Genomic DNA, 27858 nt, shown 5'->3' with positions numbered 1-27858 from the left:
TTTTGTTGGAGCAAATGGAACCTAATTATAATAATTTGTACACTGAAAATGTTATTGTATTTGAAGTAATACCTTGATTACACCGAGTCATGATCACATATGTCTCATTTTTTATTTGTGGGAATACTTGGGAACAGATTTCCTAAATTAAACTGAATTCCTGGTGATTTTACAGTCTTTTTGACCAAAAACGAAATAAAATAAAAAAGAAGATGCCTGTTGCTGACCCCTGCCCTAGAAGAGCCAGTCCAAACACACTGCTCTGTTCTCAGACCTGCACACCACAGTGAAGCTGTAAACGTGCTCAATGACAACCATGCTCAGTCTCTCTCCATCAATGCTTATGTTCTCTTCATCCTCATGTAAACGTCATTTACCCATGCCAGAGATCTGGTGGCGAACTGAATTATAAGCAGTATACTGCCCTATGAAATGCTTAAGCTATTTGTGTAAGCATCCCTAAACTATTTAGATAGCAGCCCTACACTACAATCTAGTTTGGTGTAAATTCTCATAATATAACCGAATCAATCTGCCAGATTTTCTGTCCTATTTTGCCTCACAAATATTCATTTGACTGTGGTGATATGATCTCTCCAATGAGAATGAAGTAGAGATATAGAGTTGTGCTGTAAGAGCGCCTGACTAGTCTTCCTATACTATAGTCTCCTAGCATCCTTTGCAGCTTTCCGTCTTGTGATCTGTCTCTCCACTCCTCATTGTCTGTCAGGCAGATGATACTTACATGCAACTGAAGAAGGACCTGGATTATCTAGATCTGAAGGTGGGCCCCAAGAAAAAAGATAATGTAAATGATAATTCATCTCTCTTCCTCCTCTCTCCTCTGTAGCCTGCATCCTGCTCTTCCTTCCACTGTCTACAGTATCAGTCTCTTCCTCATTCACACACCTCCTTCTGCTGCTCTCTCCTCTTCTTTCTGACCTCGTTCCTCAGGGCTGTGTGGTTTAGGTTGATGTTGGAATTTAAACTGTCTTCTGTGTGTTTTAACCACTGTTGTTTTTGTTACTAATGCTCTGTGTACTGAGAATAATGCTATGCTGCATTCATCTGTGTGTCTTTACTATCAATTCAGCAAAGAAAACATCTTGAGTGCAATATGATCTCATACATAAAATGATATGATTATTGGCTACAGTATAAATTATACAATTTTCTATATTGTGTCAAAGCTAGCTATTCTTGCAATTGGATAAAAGTACATTGGGAATAGTACATATTCACCCTGAAAACATGGGGTCAAAATATCATAGCTCCACTGATGGGAACTGAAGTTTCAAGCAGCACAGTACTACATGTCAAAAACTACATTTTGCATCATATAAATTTCACTTCCCATCAAGCAGTGCTGCTAAAAGAGACCTACAATGGGCGCGCTCGACATTGCAGCCGACATTAACGGCGAGTCGAGACTGACTGATCTACAAATCACCTTGCATCCTAAATAACTACACAATATTATTTGTAGATCAGTCAGTCAGTCACAATTTACCCATGAAACATCACGGATTTGATGCTCTCGAACCTGGAAAATATCTTGCTGCTGTGCGGCCTCATAGAATTCAGAGAATGCCAAGAGTGTGTAAAGCTGTCATCAAGGCAAAGGCTGGCTATTTGAAGAATCTCAAATATAAAATAGATTATGACTTGTTTAACACTTTTTTGGTTACTACATGATTCCATATGTGTTATTTCATAGTTTTGAAAGAAAAACCATTGAATGAGTAGGTGTTCTAAAACCTTTGACCGGTAGTGTAAGTCTAATGCCAGCTTCAGCAGAATGACCTTGTGTGTTGTAATGATTCTACATTCTGCTATCAGCAATTCTCTTCCATTAACAACAGTACAACGCATCTGATCCTCCTGAAGTGATTTGTATGTACGACACCACAAACCTTAACTAACCTTCTGTTTCTTGGAGTGGGGAGTTCTATTATCGATGTGTACATTCTGATGTAACACCTCTCTATTTCCTGTTTTAAAACAGATCAAAAGTATTGACCCGTTGATCGTTATGGTACACAATGTGTTAGAAAACACCCCTCCAGGTTTTGGGTCCAGTTGGAATGTAAGGATGGTGTGCATACAAAGAGTGAGACCATTCCACTGCTTCTCCTAATAGAATGTGTATACTGCACTCCTCAGCTGTGATGAGTGGCCATGTTAGAAGAGATACCCACCTGTGACTGTAGTGCATAGCTTTGCCTGCTGGGTAATGTAGTCCATCATGGTGATGCGGTGTCAGTGTGTGCTGCCTGACTGATGTGGACTCTGTCTCTGCTCTCTGTGAGAGGGAGTCCCATTGCATGCAGTTAAACCCTGGATTGCACTTTGTTTCACAGCCTTTGTTTTCCTTTTGTTTGGCTTGTAAGCACTAAAGAGACGACCCAAGGCTGCTCTTTGAGAAACGTCAATACTGATTATCATTTAACACTTGTATTAGAATCAGAGCTATAAGGTCAACTAAATAATGTGTGCTTTGGTTATAATTGTAAACACACCTACATCTCTATGCCCTTTGAAATGTATCAACAGAAATCATTAGCTCTGTTTGGGCATTAAGTCAATTGAAATCTCTTAGCAAAAGACACTGAAATATATCTACAGTTTCTATCAATTCTAACTGGGCCAGTTCACTGACGTCTCTGAGATATGTCTTTGGCCAAGTCTGATTTATCGCTGTAACAGAGAGGATCTGAAGGAGGTGCCATATTTCCTGATAGTTCCTCCCTTTCTCTTGGTTCATAAAGAGGACACGGTCGTTAACTAAACTCTCTGACACACTGCCAGGAAAGAGCAGCTTTGTGGTTCTCCGTTGTGGCCTCTCTTAAATGCACAGATGCTGTTTTTGACCATAAATATATTTGCACAGCTTTTAAAGCAGTCATATTGCATTGGCTTGTGCGTACTACTACCCACATCTTTTTTGTTGAATCATTTTTGCATAACGGTTCTACATTGTGGTTTCTGCAATCCCAATGTCCTTAGCAAGGTCTCATGCTGTTGCTTGATAATTGCTGTAATGTTGTTGTTCAGTGTTATCTATTGAATGTTGGTTTTAATATTTAGGCTAGTTGAACTTTTTTTTGCAACTATTACTGGGAGAAGTAAGGTTGTATTTGTGCCTTTGGGGCATTGCAGGTTACAGGGCGTGAAAGTCTAAAAGACAGACCATCGAGACCTGTTAAGATAGCAGAGAGCGATGTTGATGTAAGTATATTGTCCCCTAACCCCCCCTAACCAAACCTTGTCTGATAAACACCCAGTTTATCCATCTCTCTCCTTTTCTTCAACGTCTATGGTTTTTCACATCTTTACAAGCCTCTACAGAGACAGTGAACTGAGGATTTGAGAAGTTGGTATTCTGTAGTTGTAAACAGAGGGTGTGTAGGGAGGGAGGGAACGGAGCAGAGTGAAGATGCAGCACTGTGGGGACAGACAGCTTCACTGTTAAAGCCTGAGAGTATCCACGAGGGTTTTATTTCCAGCTCTCAATTTAAAGGGAAAAATACATGTAATGGGATTTTAGACATAGAGCTCTTACATTTTTCAGTTTGATTTCTGTCATCCGGCCTTTTTAATTCTTTGTTTGCTCAGAATGGAGGTAAATAAACTGGATGTCTTGGCTTTTCATCATTAGCATTGTTCCAGTTTAACAATTTATAAGAATTTGCTGGTGAATTTGTTTGAACAATGAATATTTCATGCAATTAAAACAACAATATACGGCTGTGAAATAAAAAACAGCTTAATTATTAATTGAACAGAATGATAAATAGAACTGAAGAATAAACACTCAGTGTGTGAGAAAGATTGTAAACTAGGCAGTCTTATTTTGTTTTCAGAAACATATAACCCATTTCTGCGGGGAAACAAATATGCCAGTCTCAATAAGCACTGTTCTCTTGAAAACTGAATTTCAAAATATGGATTTTTGATTATGATTACTTATAATGGGCATTACCATTCCCCACAAGCAGACAGTATAAAGCCGTATTTCTTGATTTTCACACAGAGAAGATGAAAAGAGGTCCTCAGGGCATTTCAAAGAGATGGGTCTTATTGACATATTTCCAGACAGAGCAGACTACAGTAGACTATCAATTCATTCTGCTGGGCACTGTGGTTTGAATAATGTTTACCAGAAGCTGCTGGGCTGGGCAGAGGGCCCCTGTTCTAGCCATAGACCTAGTCTTCTTAATATACCTTATCAATCTCTGTTCTCTGTGCTGCCTGCTGCTGTTCCCTGTGCAGGTGAAGTTAAGTCGACTGTGTGAACAAGACAAGATCCTTCAGGAGCTGGAAACAACGATACGCACGCTCAAGGAAGACAAGGTATTGGGTTTTGTGTGTTTGTTTGTGTGTGTGTGTGTGTGTGCCTGGGTATGTAGACGTGTGTATTAGCGCCCCCATATGGTCAGGTCGTGAATACCCCATGCCCTCTTTGTGTCCTGTCCTACAGGACAAGTTGGAGTCCGTGCTGGACGTGTCCCACCAGCAGATGGAGCAGTACCGGGACCAGCCGGCCCACCAGGAGAAGATATCCTACCAGCAGAGACTACTGCAGGAGGATGTGGTGCACATCAGAGCTGAGATCTCTCAGGTGTCCACGGTAAGGCCTGCTCAGTCTGACCTAACACAGCCTGGCTCACTGGTTTGGACATAGCCCCATTGACTGACCACACAACCTCCCTCTCTGTCTTTCTCACTCTCTATCTCGTTCTCTTTCTTACTCTCTCTCTCTCTTTCTCTATGTCTCTCTTGCTCCATGCAGGAGATGGAGAATGCGTGGAACGAGTACAGCAGCCTGGAGAGAGATGTAGACTGGTTGAGGACAGCTCTGGAGGGCCAGATGAACCGCAGTGGTCTCTCTCAGGTCAGGATCGCACCACAACCACACCACAACCACACCACAACCACACCACTGCAAACACATACTCTCGTACAGATTCCCAGAGGGATGGGAACAACGTCTGTAGTGTTTGTGTTCATGGTTGTGTGTGTGTTTGTCTATGAGCAGAAGGAGAAGTCCCAGATCAAGAGGGAGTTGTGGAGGATTGAAGACGTAATAGCAGGTCTCAGCTCCAGCAAAGCCAACTACCAAGTCACCATCTCCTCTGTGACTAACCCAGGTGAGAGGAGGGCTGTGGCTCTGCCTCCGCTTGCCTCTACTAACACACACTGGAGCTCAGGACGAGATAGAGAGAGAAATGGACGCTACTTGTCATGTGCTTATATCTTTACAGGGGACAAAATGGATGAGTTGATTATGGTCTGTATGTATATCTGGCTTTTGTGGGTGGAGTGTTGTTATCTTGTGTAATTTTAACGTGTATGTTGTGTGTGTTGGGGGAGTGTTTTACATGTGGGTTTTTGTGCCTCTAGAGAGAAAACTTGTGCCTTCCGTGTCGCCATCGTCAGTGCCTTCTCTATCTGCCAGTCCCTCCCTGGGAGAGATGAGACTGGCCCAGCAGCACAGCCCCCACCTCAGCCCCACAACCCCCACCTCCACCCAGCACACCACCGCAGCCCTCCCCATATCTGTGCCAAAATGGGTGAGTGGCCCCCGCTCCTCTCCCACTCGGAGGACATAGTGTTGAATGTTATCCTATCTGATAGTAAATGTGATTGAATATGATGGTAAAGGCTATGCTGGTTGGTTGTTTTCTCTGCAGGCAGATGAGGGCGCCCCTCCCCGACCACCACTACCTCAGCTATACAGTCCTGAGGACCACGCCCCGGCCGTGCCTCCACTGCCCAGGGAGACCAGTGTAATCAGACACACGTCTGTACGAGGCCTCAAACGACAGTCTGACGAACGCAAGCGGGACAGGGAGATCGGCCAATACACCAACGGAGACAACAAGGTGTGTGTTTGGAGAGGGCTATGGAGCCGTGTGTCTGTGTGTCTGTGTGGTACTGATCTCTGTCTCTGTGGGCGTCAGGTGGAGCTGCGCACCTTCCTGAGTGAACCTGAGCTTCTGGGAGTGGGAGGGTCTGGTCACATGAGGATGGGGGCCTTGGGGCATGATGGTGGCTACCAGACCCTACCAAGCAGAGGTAAGTAGCTCTAGGTCCAACACATGTAATGCACCTTGATGTAATGTAGAATAACATATTTGTTTCTTTGAAGAAGTCTTACTCTTCAGAATAAGCAAACAGCTTGAAAGGCTAAACAGCTTTCAGTTTTTTTATAGTGTTCACACCAGCAGCAAATATGTGCTTTGTAATGTACCCACTGAACATGCTTTGGCTCTTGTGCTCACTTGGGGGTTGTGTTTTCATATTTGCTGTCTTTCTCTCAGGGCCGGCTGGCTCCTCATCCAGGCTAAATCAGTCCACAAACATCTCCTCATATGTTACCCTCAGAAGAGGAGCTTCAGCCGCCTCAGGCCTGAAGGTAAGACTCCAACTATTTCTGACTGACTAGGAGTCAAGAGAGAAGGTGGAGAGGCATCACAAATATTGTTTCTAAATTCTGTCATGGCTTTTACTTTTGTGGAGCTGAGACAAGCTGACTTGATTAGATGCAGCATCTAGTACAAAACGCTGACTACATGGAAAAAACTAGGTCATTTTCCATGAAGAAAACTTTTGACTTATTTCAGCTGGCCAACAATATTGTTATAATGATCGAGTTTAGGAGTTTAGGAGTTTAAATTGTTATTGATGAAAATTGTAGGCTAGTGTAGTAGTATAAGTAGATACTGTATTACAGTAGTGGGATAATAGCCGCTAGTTGTATAGTAACAGTAGAATTACTGACTGCAGTAGTTGTGACTGTATCCCAGTAGTAGTAGTAGTAGTAGTAGTAGTAGTAGTAGTAGTAGTAGTAGTGTGTGACTGTGGTAGTAGCAGGCCAAGTAGTAGTATTTTGATATATAGAGTGGTGTTGCTGAAGCAAGGAACACAAATAACTATAAGTCAGAAGTAGGTGAAATATTTTTTCAAAGTATTTTATTTTTATTTCACCTTTATTTAACCAGGTAGGCCAGTTGAGAACAAGTTGTCATTTACAACTGCGAGCTGGCCAAGATAGATCAAAGCAGTGTGACAAAAACACATGGGATAAACAAACGTACAGTCAATAACACAATAGAAAAGTCTATATACAGTGTGTGCAATTAAGGTAAGATAAGGGAGGTAAGGAAATAAATAGGCCATAGTGGCGAAATTACAATTTAGCAATTAACCTCTCTTGGGCAGGTGGGACACTATTCAACAGCCAGTGAAAAATCAGAGCGCCAAATTCAAAACCACAAAATGTCATAATTCAAAGTTCTCAAACAAAGGACTATTTTACACCATTTTAAAGGTACACGTCTCCTTAATGTAACCACATTGTCCGATTTCAAAAAGGCTTTATGGCAAAAGCATAAAGTTAGATTATGTTAGGACAGTTCCAACACAAGAAAAAGCACATAGCCATTTTCCTAGCAAGGACAGGCGTCACAAAAACCAGAAAACCAGCTAAAATTATGCACTAACCTTTGACAATCTTCATCAGATGACACTCCTAGGACATCATGTTACACAATACATGCATTTTCTGTTCGATAAAGTTCATATTTTTATCCATAAACCCTATTTTACATTGGCGCGGGATGTTCAGAAAATATTTTGCCTCCAATTCTGCCGGTGAATCAGCACAACAATTTACAAAAATACTCACCATAAACGTTGATAAAATATTAAACTGTTATTCAAAGAATTATAGATGAACATCTCCTTTATGCAAACGCTGTGACAGATTTCAAAAAAGCTTCACGAGGAAAGCACAGAAAAATACACTAGGCAATGCAGATACCCGCCATTTTGGAGTCATTTAAAATCATAGCGTTAGAAATATTCACTTACCTTTGTTGATCTTCATCAGAAGGCACTTCCAGGGATCCCAGGTCCACAATAAATGTTGCTTTGTTTGATAAAGTCCATAATGTATGTCCAAATAGCTGCTTGTTGTTAGCGCGTTCAGATAGCTACTCCAAATGTAGGAAGCGCTCGGAAAATGTCACGACGAAAAGTAAAAAAAGTTATATTTACGTTCGTTCAAACATGTCAAACGTTGTATAGCATCAATCTTTAGGGCCTTTATCACTTAGAACTTCAATAATATTCCAACCGGACGATTGCAATGTCTTGAAAAACGTTTTGGAACACAGCTAACTCTCACGTGAATGCGCGCCAATGAACGGCAGTACCTTCCTGAGTCAACAACTTCCAACTTTCTCTGTTCGCTCTCTGTTCATCATAGACGCCTCAAACAACTTTCTAAAGACTGTTGACATCTAGTGGAAGCCTTAGGAAGTGCAAAATGAACCCTAAGTCACTGTGTGTTCGACAGGCAATGACTTGAAAGGACTACAAGCACCAGAATTCTCACTTCCTGGTTAGATTTTTCTCAGGTTTTTGCCTGCCATATGAGTTCTGTTATACTCACAGACGTCATTCAAACTGTTTTAGAAACTTCAGAGTGTTTTCTATCCAAATCTACTAATAATATGCATATTCTAGTTCCTGGGCCCGGGTAGTAGGCCGTTTAATTTGGGTACGTTTTTCATCCGGCCGTGAAAATACTGCCCCCTACCCTAGAGAGGTTAAACACTGGAGTGATAGATGTGCAGAAGATGAATGTGCAAGTAGAGATACTGGGAGCAACAACAACAAAATATAACATGGGGATGAGGTAGTTGGGTGGGCTATTTACAGACGGGTTATGTACAGGTGCAATGATCGGTAAGCTGCTCTGACAGCTGATGCTTAAAGTTAGAGTGGGAGATATGAGTCTCCAGCTTCAGTGATTTTTGCAATTCATTCCAGTCATTGGCAGCAGAGAACTGGAAGGAAAGGCGGCCAAAGCAGAAGTTGGCTTTGGGGGTGACCAGTGAAATATACCTGCTGGAGCGCGTGCTACGGGTCGGTGTTGCTATGGTGACCAGTGAGCTGAGATAAGGCGGGGCTTTACCTAGCAAAGACTTATAGATGACCTGGAGCCAGTGGGTTTGGCGATGAATATGAAGCGAGGGCCAGCCAACGAGAGCAAACAGGTCACAGTGGTGGGTAGTATATGGGGCTTTGGTGACAAAACGGATGGCACTGTGATAGACTACATCCAATTTGCTGAGTAAAGTGTTGGAGGCTATTTTGTAAATGACATAGCCGAAGTCAAGGATCGGTAGGATAGTCAGTTTTACGAGGGTATGTTTGGCAGCATGAGTGAAGGATGCTTTGTTGCGAAATAGTAAGCCGATTCTAGATTTAATTTTGGATTGGAGATGCTTAATGTGAGTCTGGAAGGAGAGTTTACAGTCTAACCAGACACCTAGGTATTTGTAGTTGTCCACATATTCTAAGTTAGAACCATCCAGAGTAGTGATGCTAGTCAGGCAGGCAGGCGGGCGGACGGGTGCGGGCAGCGATTGGTTGAAGAGCATGCATTTAGTTTTGCTTGCATTTAAGAGCAGTTGGAGGCCACAGAAAGAGTGTTGTATGGCATTGAAGCTTGTCTGGAGGTTTGTTAACACAGTTTCCAAAGATGGGCCAGAGGTGTACAGAATGGTGTTGTCTGCGTAGAGGTGGATCAGAGAATCACCAGCAGCAAGAGCAAAATCATTGATATATACAGAGAAAAGAGTTGGCCCGAGAATTGAACCCCGTGGCACCCCCATAGAGACTGCCAGAGGTCCGGACAACAGGCCCTCCGATTTGACACACTGAACTCTGAGAAGTAGTTGGTGAACTAGGCGAGGCAGTCATTTGAGAAACCAAGGCTGTTGAGTCTGCCAATAAGAATGCGGTGATTGACATAGTCGAAAGCCTTGGCCAGGTCGATGAATATGGCTGCACAGTATTGTCATTTATTGATGGCGGTTATGATATCGTTTAGGACCATGAGTGTGGCTGAGGTGCACCCGTGACCAGCTCTGAAACCAGATTGCATAGCGGAGAAGGTACGGCGGGATTCGAAATGGTCGGTGATCTGTTTGTTAACTTGGCTTTCGAAGACTTTAGATAGGCAGGGTAGGCAGGGTAGGATAGATATAGGTCTGTAACAGTTTGGGTCTAGAGTGTCACCCCCTTTGAAGAGGGGGATGACCGCGGCAGCTTTCCAATCTTTAGGGATCTCAGACGATACGAAAGAGAGTTGATTAAGCTAGAAACCCCATTCAAACTTTAAAACATACCGGTCTGAAATAGTGTTCTTTTATACAGCTTTTTTATAAAATGTATACTTTTTAAACTATTACGCTTTTTGTCCTTTCCCCAAAAAAATCATCCACTTTAATGGGATTTCTTCAACATTCTAAAGCTCTCATTGTTAAAAACTCCCAGACTTTTTTGCATCTTGATCTAATGTAAAATGGTGGTGGCACCTAAGCTCTCTCCCTTCAGCCTTCTCTAACCCATTCCTCGTCTTTCGTTTAATCTCTCCTTTCTTTCCCTCCTGCTCTCTTTCTCCCTCTCCCTCTCTGTCTCCCCCTCTTCCTTTGCCATCCTCTCCCCTGCTCCCTCCCTCCCTCCCACTCTCTCTTGCTGGTGTCGTGAGCTGTGTTAATTTATACCCTCCCTCCCTCCTCTCAGGAGAGACCAAAGAGTGCCTTGGAGCGTCTGTACTCTGGGGATGTGCTGCAGCAGCAGAGCAGGGGGAGGATGAGTGCTGAGGAGCAGCTGCAGAGGATGAAGAGGCACCAGAAAGCTCTGGTCCGCCAGCGCAAGAGGACCCTGAGTCAAGGAGAACGCCAGGCCTCTTCATTACGAGCCTCCTCCTCCTCATCATCACAGCAACGCCCCCTTTCCGCAGACCTGGGCTCAGTACGTTAGAGCTACTCCTCACACGCCTAAAGCATGACCATTAGAGCTACAGCTACAATGCATGCAGAAGTAACAATGCATGCAGAAGTAACAATGCATGCGACCACTAATACATTTCAGTTGCGTAGGGTTTTCATAGTGCCGTTGATGTGAGTTTGAGTGTGTGAGTTGGCCTGAACTAGCTGGTGCAGCAGGTAAGTGGGTGTGTGAATTGACTGCTGTGATTGTGTGAGGTGAGAGGTGAGAGATGCTGTGGTGTGACATGCAGGTGGAACTACTGCTGTTCTCACCTAGGAAGTGAAGGACTATGAATATGCAATAACAGAAAGGACAGAATAGGTGGGGCCCCTGATTTCAAATGTCCTTGACTCCATCGCAAGAAAATGATTGAAAGGATTGAGACATATTCACATACTGCATTTTAGACTACAGTCGGTCTCTAATGAAGTAGACTCTGCTATCATACTGATCATGGTAATGATTAACCTCACTTCCTCAACTCTATTAAATGCCCTCGGAGATATGGAAACGGCATTCTTATATGTCGGCCATCTTTAACTGTGTCAAAGTGCTTTTTGTTGGTTAGCTTGTGAGAATCTTTATGTGAATTATTAGTACTAAACACTGATGCATTAATGCAGCTTCAGTAAATCAGCTTTGTGGGGGTTGATTGTAGTTGATTGATTGTGCTACACTGAATCATATCCCTACTGCTGCATTAACGACCCATAGCCATTACCTCTCTCCTCTCTACACCCACCCCTGGCTAAACAACAAGTGTTCTCTCAGCATTTCTCTAATGTTACCTCAATACTGGAGATACACACAGCAGCTAATAACTCTCTCAATCTCTCCCACCCTGACTAAACTGCAGTTTGACCTACTCTCAGGCTCCATGACAGTGTTTCAGTCTGTGTTCCTATCACTCCACTAGTGCAGCCCACTGCTAAGATACTAACCACATACCCTTCTTCTAGAACGGTCTGCCATTCTCTAACCAGGTCTCATTGTGCTGCTCAGACAAAACATACATAATCCTGCAGAATAAAAAATATATACTTTTTACATTATTTATTTTCACTGCCATTTTAAAGAGTGGATAAGTGTGGATATAGACTGCTGGATTAAACATTTCTAACATCATCTACTGACTCATCAGCATATATATTTAAATTCCCTGGTAGTTTGACACGATGCAACATCCGTCTAATACTGTTCTATTTAGTCGATTAGTCTTTGTATATAAGTAAAAGCTTCTAAGGAGTGACTTTAGCAATGTGAATGCAGTTCTGATTGTGGTGACTTGTAGATCTTACCACCACTTATCCCTCCTTGTTAACTGACTCTACATACAGCAATGCCTAATGTAAAGTACATGTATCCGTGTGCCACTACCTTTATCCATTGTGCCAATCATTTACAGTCGTATCAGAACTCAAGTCAGCATATTATTTCTCTGTTTATCTGCAAATGGAGGATCATCTACTAAGCTCCCTCCCTCTTCTCCACATATTTCATGTAGAGGTTTGCAAATAAGAAATAAACACATTTTCCTAATAAATGCATGCTTGCCATGTGTTTTTTCTTCATTGCATGTGTATTAAATATGTATTTGTGGTATTTACTGCAGTGGGCATTTTATTTTTGTCTAGTAAGCACAATGATGCCTGGGACCAATATATGTACATGTAAATGAATGTAACTAGATGGATCCCTCTCTTCTCATCTTCTCCCCAATCACTGACTGCACAAGTGATGCATGCTGTGGTCTGAGCTTACATACTGCACGTGCACGTGCATGTGCACCACACCCCCATCAACAGTCCTGTACAGGCTGGTGGTTTTGCCTGTGGAGGATACTGTTGCATTTGTTATGTTGTATGCCATTGTATGTATGTATGTTTGAATGTAAAACACACATGTAAATATCACCTTTTATTTATTTGAAAAGGGAAAATGCGCAATATACAGTATAGCTACAGAGAAGAACACATCAATGTCTGTAGAGTCTCACACTAGATGCTGCCATGAAATTGTAGCAACAAATCCTGAGTCAACAGTTGGAAAGGGGACTAATAATGTGGTTGTATTGGTGTGTAACTGTTGTGTCTGTGAAGCAGCAGTATGGTTGTATTGGTGTGTAACTGTTGTGTCTGTGAAGCAGTTGTATGGTTGTATTGGTGTGTAACTGTTGAGTCTGTGAAGCAGTAGTATGGTTGTATTGGTGTGTAACTGTTGTGTCTGTGAAGCAGCAGTATGGTTGTGTTGGTGTGTAACTGTTGAGTCTGTGAAGCAGTAGTATGGTTGTGTTGGTGTGTAACTGTTGTGTCTGTGAAGCAGCAGTATGGTTGTATTGGTGTGTAACTGTTGAGTCTGTGAAGCAGTAGTATGGTTGTATTGGTGTGTAACTGTTGAGTCTGTGAAGCAGCAGTATGGTTGTATTGGTGTGTAACTGTTGTGTCTGTGAAGCAGCAGTATGGTTGTATTGGTGTGTAACTGTTGAGTCTGTGAAGCAGTAGAATGGTTGTATTGGTGTGTAACTGTTGAGTCTGTGAAGCAGCAGTATGGTAGTGTTGGTGTGTAACTGTTGTGTCTGTGAAACAGCAGTATGGTAGTGTTGGTGTGTAACTGTTGTCTGTGAAGCAGTAGCGTTTGTGTGTAACTGTCATGTCTGTCTACCCCTCCTCCTCCAGTGGAGGCGAGAGCAGGAGTTTGACCTGCAGTTGCTGGAGCGGGCGGTGCAGGGGGAAGAGGCGCGGGGAGTGGTCCAGGGCGAGGAGTGTCCAGCGGAGCACAGTGATAGACCTCGGTCCCAGTCAGACGAGTGGCTGACCCTCCACTCTACAGCCACGTCCACACTTACCCGGGAGGCGGACCTGGAGACGCTGGACTATGACCTGGACCTCAGCCGAGAGGTACAACCTGACCCTCACCACCTCCTCCATCAAACCTCACCAAGTCAGAGCTGTTCACTTTAACATTTCATTAAGGACTTAGTACTTTCACAATACATTTTTAACAATTGAATAGGCTTGTTTTCAGCTTCAATGGTTATATTCCCTAATCCCTACAGTAATGGTACTAGAGTTGAATAGCTGTTAGTAGAAACGTCTACTGTGTGTGTTTCTCTGTGTGTAGCTGGCCAAACCTCAGAAGGTGTTAATCCCTGAGCGCTACGTAGACACAGAGCCTGAGGAACCTCTCAGCCCTCAGGAGGTGGAGGCTCGCCATCGCAACATGGAGCGCATCAAGAACATTCTGGCCAAGTCCAGGTATGTTACAGCACCACCACTCACTGGGCCAATATGGAAGATCAGTTTGACAGGCCATTCAATTCATTGTGTATTGGTGTGTGGTATGTGTGTCTGTGTGATTAGTGTTCAGATCCTAGCGGGGCCCTCTGTGGCGGTGGACAAGCCAGAGGTGGTGGGTCTGGACTCAGCCCTGCTGAAGCAGGAGAGAATCATCACTATGTCTTACGCCCTGGCCTCAGAGGCCTCCCTGAAGAGCAAGCAGGTCGCAGGTAATACCAACACACACAACTGGACACACTCTGTAGTAATACCAACACACACAACTGGACACACTCTGTAGTAATACCAACACACACAACTGGACACACTCTGCAGTAATACCAACACACACAACTGGACACACTCTGCAGTAATACCAACACACACAACTGGACACACTCTGCAGTAATACCAACACACACAACTGGACACACACTCTGCAGTAATACCAACACACACAACTGGACACACTCTCTGCAGTAATACCAACACACAACTGGACACACTCTGTAGTAATACCAACACACACAATTGGACACACTCTGTAGTAATACCAACACACACATCTGGACACACTGCAGTAATACCAACACACACAACTGGACACACTCTCTGTAGTAATACCAACACACACAACTGGACACACACTGCAGTAATACCAACACACACAACTGGACACACTCTGCAGTAATACCAACACACACAACTGGACACACTCTGTAGTAATACCAACACACGCAACTGGACACACACTCTGTAGTAATACCAACACACGCAACTGGACACACTCTCTGTAGTAATACCAACACACGCAACTGGACACACTCTAGTAATACCAACACACACACACAACTGGACACACTCTGTAGTAATACCAACACACACAACTGGACACACTCTGTAGTAATACCAACACACGCAACTGGACACACTCTCTGTAGTAATACCAACACACACAACTGGACACACTCTCTGCAGTAATACCAACACACACAACTGGACACACTCTCTGTAGTAATACCAACACACACAACTGGACACACTCTGCAGTAATACCAACACACACAACTGGACACACTCTGTAGTAATACCAACACACACAACTGGACACACTCTGTAGTAATACCAACACACACAACTGGACACACTCTGTAGTAATACCAACACACACAACTGGACACACTCAGCAGTAATACCAACACACACACAACTGGACACACTCTGCAGTAATACCAACACACACAACTGGACACTCTCTGTAGTAATAGCAACACACACAACTGGACACACTCTGTAGTAATAGCAACACACACAACTGGACACACTCTGTAGTAATAGCAACACACACAACTGGACACTCTGTGTAGTAATACCAACACACACAACTGGACACACTCTGCAGTAATACCAACACACACAACTGGACACACTCTGTAGTAATACCAACACACACAACTGGACACACTCTGTAGTAATACCAACACACACAACTGGACACACTCTGCAGTAATACCAACACACACAACTGGACACACTCTGCAGTAATACCAACACACACAACTGGACACACTCTCTGTAGTAATACCAACACACACAACTGGACACACTCTGCAGTAATACCAACACACACAACTGGACACACTCTGTAGTAATACCAACACACACAACTGGACACACTCTGTAGTAATACCAACACACACAACTGGACACACTCTGTAGTAATACCAACACACACAACTGGACACACTCTGTAGTAATACCAACACACACAACTGGACACACTCTGTAGTAATACCAACACACACAACTGGACACACTCTCTGCAGTAATACCAACACACACAACTGGACACACTCTGCAGTAATACCAACACACAACTGGACACACTCTGTAGTAATACCAACACACACAATTGGACACACTCTGTAGTAATACCAACACACACAATTGGACACACTCTGTAGTAATACCAACACACGCAACTGGACACACTCTGCAGTAATACCAACACACGCAACTGGACACACTCTGTAGTAATACCAACACACACACACAACTGGACACACTCTGTAGTAATACCAACACACACAACTGGACACACTCTGTAGTAATACCAACACACACAACTGGGCACACTCTGTAGTAATACCAACACACACAACTGGACACACTCTCTGCAGTAATACCAACACACACAACTGGACACACTCTGTAGTAATACAAACACACACAACTGGACACACTCTCTGCAGTAATACCAACACACGCAACTGGACACACTCTCTGCAGTAATACCAACACACACAACTGGACACACTCTCTGCAGTAATACCAACACACACAACTGGACACACTCTCTGCAGTAATACCAACACACACAACTGGACACACTCTGTAGTAATACCAACACACACAACTGGACACACTCTGTAGTAATACCAACACACACAACTGGACACACTCTGTAGTAATAGCAACACACACAACTGGACACTCTGTGTAGTAATACCAACACACACAACTGGACACACTCTGCAGTAATACCAACACACACAACTGGACACACTCTGTAGTAATAGCAACACACACAACTGGACACACTCTGTAGTAATAGCAACACACACAACTGGACACTCTGTGTAGTAATACCAACACACACAACTGGACACTCTGTGTAGTAATACCAACACACACAACTGGACACACTCTGTAGTAATACCAACACACACAACTGGACACACTCTGTAGTAATACCAACACACACAACTGGACACACTCTCTGTAGTAATACCAACACACATAACTGGACACACTCTGTAGTAATACCAACACACACAACTGGACACACTCTGTAGTAATACCAACACACACAACTGGACACACTCTGTAGTAATACCAACACACACAACTGGACACACTCTGTAGTAATACCAACACACACAACTGGACACACTCTGCAGTAATACCAACACACACAACTGGACACACTCTGCAGTAATACCAACACACACAACTGGACACACTCTGCAGTAATACCAACACACACAACTGGACACACACTCTGCAGTAATACCAACACACACAACTGGACACACTCTCTGCAGTAATACCAACACACAACTGGACACACTGTAGTAATACCAACACACACAATTGGACACACTCTGTAGTAATACCAACACACACAATTGGACACACTGCAGTAATACCAACACACACAACTGGACACACTCTGTAGTAATACCAACACACACAACTGGACACACTCTGTAGTAATACCAACACACACAACTGGACACACTCTCTGTAGTAATACCAACACACACAACTGGACACACTCTGCAGTAATACCAACACACACAACTGGACACACTCTGTAGTAATACCAACACACGCAACTGGACACACTCTGTAGTAATACCAACACACGCAACTGGACACACACTCTGTAGTAATACCAACACACGCAACTGGACACACTCTCTGTAGTAATAACAACACACGCAACTGGACACACTCTGTAGTAATACCAACACACACACACAACTGGACACACTCTGTAGTAATACCAACACACACAACTGGACACACTCTGTAGTAATACCAACACACGCAACTGGACACACTCTCTGTAGTAATACCAACACACACATCTGGACACACTGCAGTAATACCAACACACACAACTGGACACACTCTCTGTAGTAATACCAACACACACAACTGGACACACTCTGCAGTAATACCAACACACACAACTGGACACACTCTGTAGTAATACCAACACACACAACTGGACACAATCTGTAGTAATACCAACACACACAACTGGACACACTCAGCAGTAAAACCAACACACACACAACTGGACACACTCTGTAGTAATACCAACACACACAACTGGACACACTCTCTGCAGTAATACCAACACACACAACTGGACACACTCTCTGCAGCAATGCCAACACACAACTGGACACACTCTGTAGTAATACCAACACACACAATTGGACACACTCTGTAGTAATACCAACACACACATCTGGACGCACTGCAGTAATACCAACACACACAACTGGACACACTCTCTGTAGTAATACCAACACACACAACTGGACACACTCTGCAGTAATACCAACACACACAACTGGACACACTCTGTAGTAATACCAACACACACAACTGGACACACTCTGTAGTAATACCAACACACACAACTGGACACACTCTGTAGTAATACCAACACACACAACTGGACACACTCAGCAGTAATACCAACACACACACAACTGGACACACTCTGCAGTAATACCAATACACACAACTGGACACACTCTGTAGTAATAGCAACACACACAACTGGACACACTCTGTAGTAATAGCAACACACACAACTGGACACTCTGTGTAGTAATACCAACACACACAACTGGACACATTCTGCAGTAATACCAACACACACAACTGGACACACTCTGTAGTAATAGCAACACACACAACTGGACACTCTGTGTAGTAATACCAACACACACAACTGGACACACTCTCTGTAGTAATACCAACACACACAACTGGACACACTCTGTAGTAATACCAACACACACAACTGGACACACTCTGTAGTAATACCAACACACACAACTGGACACACTCTGTAGTAATACCAACACACACAACTGGACACACTCTCTGTAGTAATACCAACACACACAACTGGACACACTCTGCAGTAATACCAACACACACAACTGGACACACTCTGCAGTAATACCAACACACACAACTGGACACACTCTGTAGTAATACCAACACACGCAACTGGACACACTCTGTAGTAATACCAACACACGCAACTGGACACACACTCTGTAGTAATACCAACACACGCAACTGGACACACTCTCTGTAGTAATACCAACACACGCAACTGGACACACTCTCTGTAGTAATACCAACACACGCAACTGGACACACTCTGTAGTAATACCAACACACACACACAACTGGACACACTCTGTAGTAATACCAACACACTCAACTGGACACACTCTGTAGTAATACCAACACACGCAACTGGACACACACTCTGTAGTAATACCAACACACGCAACTGGACACACACTCTGTAGTAATACCAACACACGCAACTGGACACACTCTCTGTAGTAATACCAACACACGCAACTGGACACACTCTGTAGTAATACCAACACACACACACAACTGGACACACTCTGTAGTAATACCAACACACACAACTGGACACACTCTGTAGTAATACCAACACACTCAACTGGACACACTCTCTGTAGTAATACCAACACACACATCTGGACACACTGCAGTAATACCAACACACACAACTGGACACACTCTCTGTAGTAATACCAACACACACAACTGGACACACTCTGCAGTAATACCAACACACACAACTGGACACACTCTGTAGTAATACCAACACACACAACTGGACACACTCTGTAGTAATACCAACACACACAACTGGACACACTCAGCAGTAAAACCAACACACACACAACTGGACACACTGTAGTAATACCAACACACACAACTGGACACACTCTCTGCAGTAATACCAACACACACAACTGGACACACTCTCTGCAGCAATACCAACACACAACTGGACACACTCTGTAGTAATACCAACACACACAATTGGACACACTCTGTAGTAATACCAACACACACATCTGGACACACTGCAGTAATACCAACACACACAACTGGACACACTCTCTGTAGTAATACCAACACACACAACTGGACACACTCTGCAGTAATACCAACACACACAACTGGACACACTCTGTAGTAATACCAACACACAGAACTGGACACACTCTGTAGTAATACCAACACACACAACTGGACACACTCTGTAGTAATACCAACACACACAACTGGACACACTCAGCAGTTATACCAACACACACACAACTGGACACACTCTGCAGTAATACCAACACACACAACTGGACACACTCTGTAGTAATAGCAACACACACAACTGGACACACTCTGTAGTAATAGCAACACACACAACTGGACACTCTGTGTAGTAATACCAACACACACAACTGGACACACTCTGCAGTAATACCAACACACACAACTGGACACACTCTGTAGTAATACCAACACACACAACTGGACACACTCTGTAGTAATACCAACACACACAACTGGACACACTCTGTAGTAATACCAACACACACAACTGGACACACTCTCTGTAGTAATACCAACACACACAACTGGACACACTCTGTAGTAATACCAACACACACAACTGGACACACTCTGTAGTAATACCAACACACACAACTGGACACACTCTGTAGTAATACCAACACACACAACTGGACACACTCTGCAGTAATACCAACACACACAACTGGACACACTCTCTGCAGTAATACCAACACACACAACTGGACACACTCTCTGCAGCAATACCAACACACAACTGGACACACTCTGTAGTAATACCAACACACACAATTGGACACACTCTGTAGTAATACCAACACACACATCTGGACACACTGCAGTAATACCAACACACACAACTGGACACACTCTCTGTAGTAATACCAACACACACAACTGGACACACTCTGCAGTAATACCAACACACACAACTGGACACACTCTGTAGTAATACCAACACACACAACTGGACACACTCTGTAGTAATACCAACACACACAACTGGACACACTCTGTAGTAATACCAACACACACAACTGGACACACTCAGCAGTAATACCAACACACACACAACTGGACACACTCTGCAGTAATACCAACACACACAACTGGACACACTCTGTAGTAATAGCAACACACACAACTGGACACACTCTGTAGTAATAGCAACACACACAACTGGACACTGTGTAGTAATACCAACACACACAACTGGACACACTCTGCAGTAATACCAACACACACAACTGGACACACTCTGTAGTAATACCAACACACACAACTGGACACACTCTGTAGTAATACCAACACACACAACTGGACACACTCTCTGTAGTAATACCAACACACACAACTGGACACACTCTGTAGTAATACCAACACACACAACTGGACACACTCTGTAGTAATACCAACACACACAACTGGACACACTCTGTAGTAATACCAACACACACAACTGGACACACTCTGTAGTAATACCAACACACACAACTGGACACACTCTGCAGTAATACCAACACACACAACTGGACACACTCTCTGTAGTAATACCAACACACACATCTGGACACACTGCAGTAATACCAACACACACAACTGGACACACTCTCTGTAGTAATACCAACACACACAACTGGACACACTCTGCAGTAATACCAACACACACAACTGGACACACTCTGTAGTAATACCAACACACACAATTGGACACACTCTGTAGTAATACCAACACACACAATTGGACACACTTCAGTAATACCAACACACACAACTGGACACACTCTCTGTAGTAATACCAACACACACAACTGGACACACTCTGCAGTAATACCAACACACACAACTGGACACACTCTGCAGTAATACCAACACACACAACTGGACACACTCTGTAGTAATACCAACACACGCAACTGGACACACTCTGTAGTAATACCAACACACGCAACTGGACACACACTCTGTAGTAATACCAACACACGCAACTGGACACACTCTCTGTAGTAATACCAACACACGCAACTGGACACACTCTGTAGTAATACCAACACACACACACAACTGGACACACTCTGTAGTAATACCAACACACACAACTGGACACACTCTCTGCAGCAATACCAACACACAACTGGACACACTCTGTAGTAATACCAACACACACAATTGGACACACTCTGTAGTAATACCAACACACACATCTGGACACACTGCAGTAATACCAACACACACAACTGGACACACTCTCTGTAGTAATACCAACACACACAACTGGACACACTCTGCAGTAATACCAACACACACAACTGGACACACTCTGTAGTAATACCAACACACACAACTGGACACACTCTGTAGTAATACCAACACACACAACTGGACACACTCTGTAGTAATACCAACACACACAACTGGACACACTCAGCAGTAATACCAACACACACACAACTGGACACACTCTGCAGTAATACCAACACACACAACTGGACACACTCTGTAGTAATAGCAACACACACAACTGGACACACTCTGTAGTAATAGCAACACACACAACTGGACACTCTGTGTAGTAATACCAACACACACAACTGGACACACTCTGCAGTAATACCAACACACACAACTGGACACACTCTGTAGTAATACCAACACACACAACTGGACACACTCTGTAGTAATACCAACACACACAACTGGACACACTCTCTGTAGTAATACCAACACACACAACTGGACACACTCTGTAGTAATACCAACACACACAACTGGACACACTCTGTAGTAATACCAACACACACAACTGGACACACTCTGTAGTAATACCAACACACACAACTGGACACACTCTGTAGTAATACCAACACACACAACTGGACACACTCTGCAGTAATACCAACACACACAACTGGACACACTCTCTGTAGTAATACCAACACACACATCTGGACACACTGCAGTAATACCAACACCCACAACTGGACACACTCTCTGTAGTAATACCAACACACACAACTGGACACACTCTGCAGTAATACCAACACACACAACTGGACACACTCTGTAGTAATACCAACACACACAATTGGACACACTCTGTAGTAATACCAACACACACAATTGGACACACTTCAGTAATACCAACACACACAACTGGACACACTCTCTGTAGTAATACCAACACACACAACTGGACACACTCTGCAGTAATACCAACACACACAACTGGACACACTCTGCAGTAATACCAACACACACAACTGGACACACTCTGTAGTAATACCAACACACGCAACTGGACACACTCTGTAGTAATACCAACACACGCAACTGGACACACACTCTGTAGTAATACCAACACACGCAACTGGACACACTCTCTGTAGTAATACCAACACACGCAACTGGACACACTCTGTAGTAATACCAACACACACACACAACTGGACACACTCTGTAGTAATACCAACACACACAACTGGACACACTCTGTAGTAATACCAACACACTCAACTGGACACACTCTCTGTAGTAATACCAACACACACATCTGGACACACTGCAGTAATACCAACACACACAACTGGACACACTCTCTGTAGTAATACCAACACACACAACTGGACACACTCCACAGTAATACCAACACACACAACTGGACACACTCTGTAGTAATACCAACACACACAACTGGACACACTCTGTAGTAATACCAACACACACAACTGGACACACTCAGCAGTAAAACCAACACACACACACAACTGGACACACTGTAGTAATACCAACACACACAACTGGACACACTCTCTGCAGTAATACCAACACACACAACTGGACACACTCTCTGCAGCAATACCAACACACAACTGGACACACTCTGTAGTAATACCAACACACACAATTGGACACACTCTGTAGTAATACCAACACACACATCTGGACACACTGCAGTAATACCAACACACACAACTGGACACACTCTGTAGTAATACCAACACACACAACTGGACACACTCTGCAGTAATACCAACACACACAACTGGACACACTCTGTAGTAATACCAACACACACAACTGGACACACTCTGTAGTAATACCAACACACACAACTGGACACACTCTGTAGTAATACCAACACACACAACTGGACACACTCAGCAGTAATACCAACACACACACAACTGGACACACTCTGCAGTAATACCAACACACACAACTGGACACACTCTGTAGTAATACCAACACACACAACTGGACACACTCTCTGCAGCAATACCAACACACAACTGGACACACTCTGTAGTAATACCAACACACACAATTGGACACACTCTGTAGTAATACCAACACACACATCTGGACACACTGCAGTAATACCAACACACACAACTGGACACACTCTCTGTAGTAATACCAACACACACAACTGGACACACTCTGCAGTAATACCAACACACACAACTGGACACACTCTGTAGTAATACCAACACACACAACTGGACACACTCTGTAGTAATACCAACACACACAACTGGACACACTCTGTAGTAATACCAACACACACAACTGGACACACTCAGCAGTAATACCAACACACACACAACTGGACACACTCTGCAGTAATACCAACACACACAACTGGACACACTCTGTAGTAATAGCAACACACACAACTGGACACACTCTGTAGTAATAGCAACACACACAACTGGACACTCTGTGTAGTAATACAGACACACACAACTGGACACACTCTGCAGTAATACCAACACACACAACTGGACACACTCTGTAGTAATACCAACACACACAACTGGACACACTCTGTAGTAATACCAACACACACAACTGGACACACTCTCTGTAGTAATACCAACACACACAACTGGACACACTCTGTAGTAATACCAACACACACAACTGGACACACTCTGTAGTAATACCAACACACACAACTGGACACACTCTGTAGTAATACCAACACACACAACTGGACACACTCTGTAGTAATACCAACACACACAACTGGACACACTCTGCAGTAATACCAACACACACAACTGGACACACTCTCTGTAGTAATACCAACACACACATCTGGACACACTGCAGTAATACCAACACCCACAACTGGACACACTCTCTGTAGTAATACCAACACACACAACTGGACACACTCTGCAGTAATACCAACACACACAACTGGACACACTCTGTAGTAATACCAACACACACAATTGGACACACTCTGTAGTAATACCAACACACACAATTGGACACACTTCAGTAATACCAACACACACAACTGGACACACTCTCTGTAGTAATACCAACACACACAACTGGACACACTCTGCAGTAATACCAACACACACAACTGGACACACTCTGCAGTAATACCAACACACACAACTGGACACACTCTGTAGTAATACCAACACACGCAACTGGACACACTCTGTAGTAATACCAACACACGCAACTGGACACACACTCTGTAGTAATACCAACACACGCAACTGGACACACTCTCTGTAGTAATACCAACACACGCAACTGGACACACTCTGTAGTAATACCAACACACACACACAACTGGACACACTCTGTAGTAATACCAACACACACAACTGGACACACTCTGTAGTAATACCAACACACTCAACTGGACACACTCTCTGTAGTAATACCAACACACACATCTGGACACACTGCAGTAATACCAACACACACAACTGGACACACTCTCTGTAGTAATACCAACACACACAACTGGACACACTCCACAGTAATACCAACACACACAACTGGACACACTCTGTAGTAATACCAACACACACAACTGGACACACTCTGTAGTAATACCAACACACACAACTGGACACACTCAGCAGTAAAACCAACACACACACAACTGGACACACTGTAGTAATACCAACACACACAACTGGACACACTCTCTGCAGTAATACCAACACACACAACTGGACACACTCTCTGCAGCAATACCAACACACAACTGGACACACTCTGTAGTAATACCAACACACACAATTGGACACACTCTGTAGTAATACCAACACACACATCTGGACACACTGCAGTAATACCAACACACACAACTGGACACACTCTGTAGTAATACCAACACACACAACTGGACACACTCTGCAGTAATACCAACACACACAACTGGACACACTCTGTAGTAATACCAACACACACAACTGGACACACTCTGTAGTAATACCAACACACACAACTGGACACACTCTGTAGTAATACCAACACACACAACTGGACACACTCAGCAGTAATACCAACACACACACAACTGGACACACTCTGCAGTAATACCAACACACACAACTGGACACACTCTGTAGTAATAGCAACACACACAACTGGACACACTCTGTAGTAATAGCAACACACACAACTGGACACTCTGTGTAGTAATACCAACACACACAACTGGACACACTCTGCAGTAATACCAACACACACAACTGGACACACTCTGTAGTAATACCAACACACACAACTGGACACACTCTGTAGTAATACCAACACACACAACTGGACACACTCTCTGTAGTAATACCAACACACACAACTGGACACACTCTGTAGTAATACCAACACACACAACTGGACACACTCTGTAGTAATACCAACACACACAACTGGACACACTCTGTAGTAATACCAACACACACAACTGGACACACTCTGTAGTAATACCAACACACACAACTGGACACACTCTGCAGTAATACCAACACACACAACTGGACACACTCTGCAGTAATACCAACACACACAACTGGACACACACTCTGCAGTAATACCAACACACACAACTGGACACACTCTCTGCAGTAATACCAACACACAACTGGACACACTCTGTAGTAATACCAACACACACAATTGGACACACTCTGTAGTAATACCAACACACACATCTGGACACACTGCAGTAATACCAACACACACAACTGGACACACTCTCTGTAGTAATACCAACACACACAACTGGACACACTCTGCAGTAATACCAACACACACAACTGGACATACTCTGCAGTAATACCAACACACACAACTGGACACACTCTGTAGTAATACCAACACACGCAACTGGACACACTCTGTAGTAATACCAACACACGCAACTGGACACACACTCTGTAGTAATACCAACACACGCAACTGGACACACTCTCTGTAGTAATACCAACACACGCAACTGGACACACTCTGTAGTAATACCAACACACACACACAACTGGACACACTCTGTAGTAATACCAACACACACAACTGGACACACTCTGTAGTAATACCAACACACGCAACTGGACACACTCTCTGTAGTAATACCAACACACACATCTGGACACACTGCAGTAATACCAACACACACAACTGGACACACTCTCTGTAGTAATACCAACACACACAACTGGACACACTCTGCAGTAATACCAACACACACAACTGGACACACTCTGTAGTAATACCAACACACACAACTGGACACACTCTGTAGTAATACCAACACACACAACTGGACACACTCTGTAGTAATACCAACACACACAACTGGACACACTCAGCAGTAATACCAACACACACAACTGGACACACTCTGCAGTAATACCAACACACACAACTGGACACTCTCTGTAGTAATAGCAACACACACAACTGGACACACTCTGTAGTAATAGCAACACACACAACTGGACACTCTGTGTAGTAATACCAACACACACAACTGGACACACTCTGCAGTAATACCAACACACACAACTGGACACACTCTGTAGTAATACCAACACACACAACTGGACACACTCTGTAGTAATACCAACACACACAACTGGACACTCTCTGCAGTAATACCAACACACACAACTGGACACACTCTGCAGTAATACCAACACACACAACTGGACACACTCTGTAGTAATACCAACACACACAACTG

General features: G+C 43.6%; 1 protein-coding gene across 1 annotated transcript in view; it reads left to right on the top strand.

The window, feature by feature from the left end:
• LOC115167576 (pleckstrin homology domain-containing family A member 7) overlaps positions 1 to 27858 on the top strand; it is a 197052-nt gene that overhangs the window by 150711 nt on the left and 18483 nt on the right. Inside the window, exons 14-27 of the mRNA XM_029722150.1 lie at positions 731 to 784; positions 3160 to 3228; positions 4273 to 4353; positions 4481 to 4630; positions 4793 to 4894; positions 5039 to 5337; positions 5408 to 5573; positions 5694 to 5885; positions 5964 to 6078; positions 6324 to 6418; positions 10600 to 10830; positions 13524 to 13745; positions 13969 to 14102; positions 14208 to 14353. Of these exons, the coding sequence (XP_029578010.1) occupies positions 731 to 784; positions 3160 to 3228; positions 4273 to 4353; positions 4481 to 4630; positions 4793 to 4894; positions 5039 to 5337; positions 5408 to 5573; positions 5694 to 5885; positions 5964 to 6078; positions 6324 to 6418; positions 10600 to 10830; positions 13524 to 13745; positions 13969 to 14102; positions 14208 to 14353 (2056 nt within the window). The remainder of the gene's footprint in view (positions 1 to 730; positions 785 to 3159; positions 3229 to 4272; positions 4354 to 4480; positions 4631 to 4792; positions 4895 to 5038; positions 5338 to 5407; positions 5574 to 5693; positions 5886 to 5963; positions 6079 to 6323; positions 6419 to 10599; positions 10831 to 13523; positions 13746 to 13968; positions 14103 to 14207; positions 14354 to 27858) is intronic.

Source organism: Salmo trutta, chromosome 29, assembly GCF_901001165.1.
Source record: "Salmo trutta chromosome 29, fSalTru1.1, whole genome shotgun sequence".
Taxonomy (NCBI): Eukaryota; Metazoa; Chordata; class Actinopteri; order Salmoniformes; family Salmonidae; genus Salmo; species Salmo trutta.
Note: the sequence above shows the minus strand (reverse complement) of the source record. Positions and strands in the feature narration are given on the sequence as shown.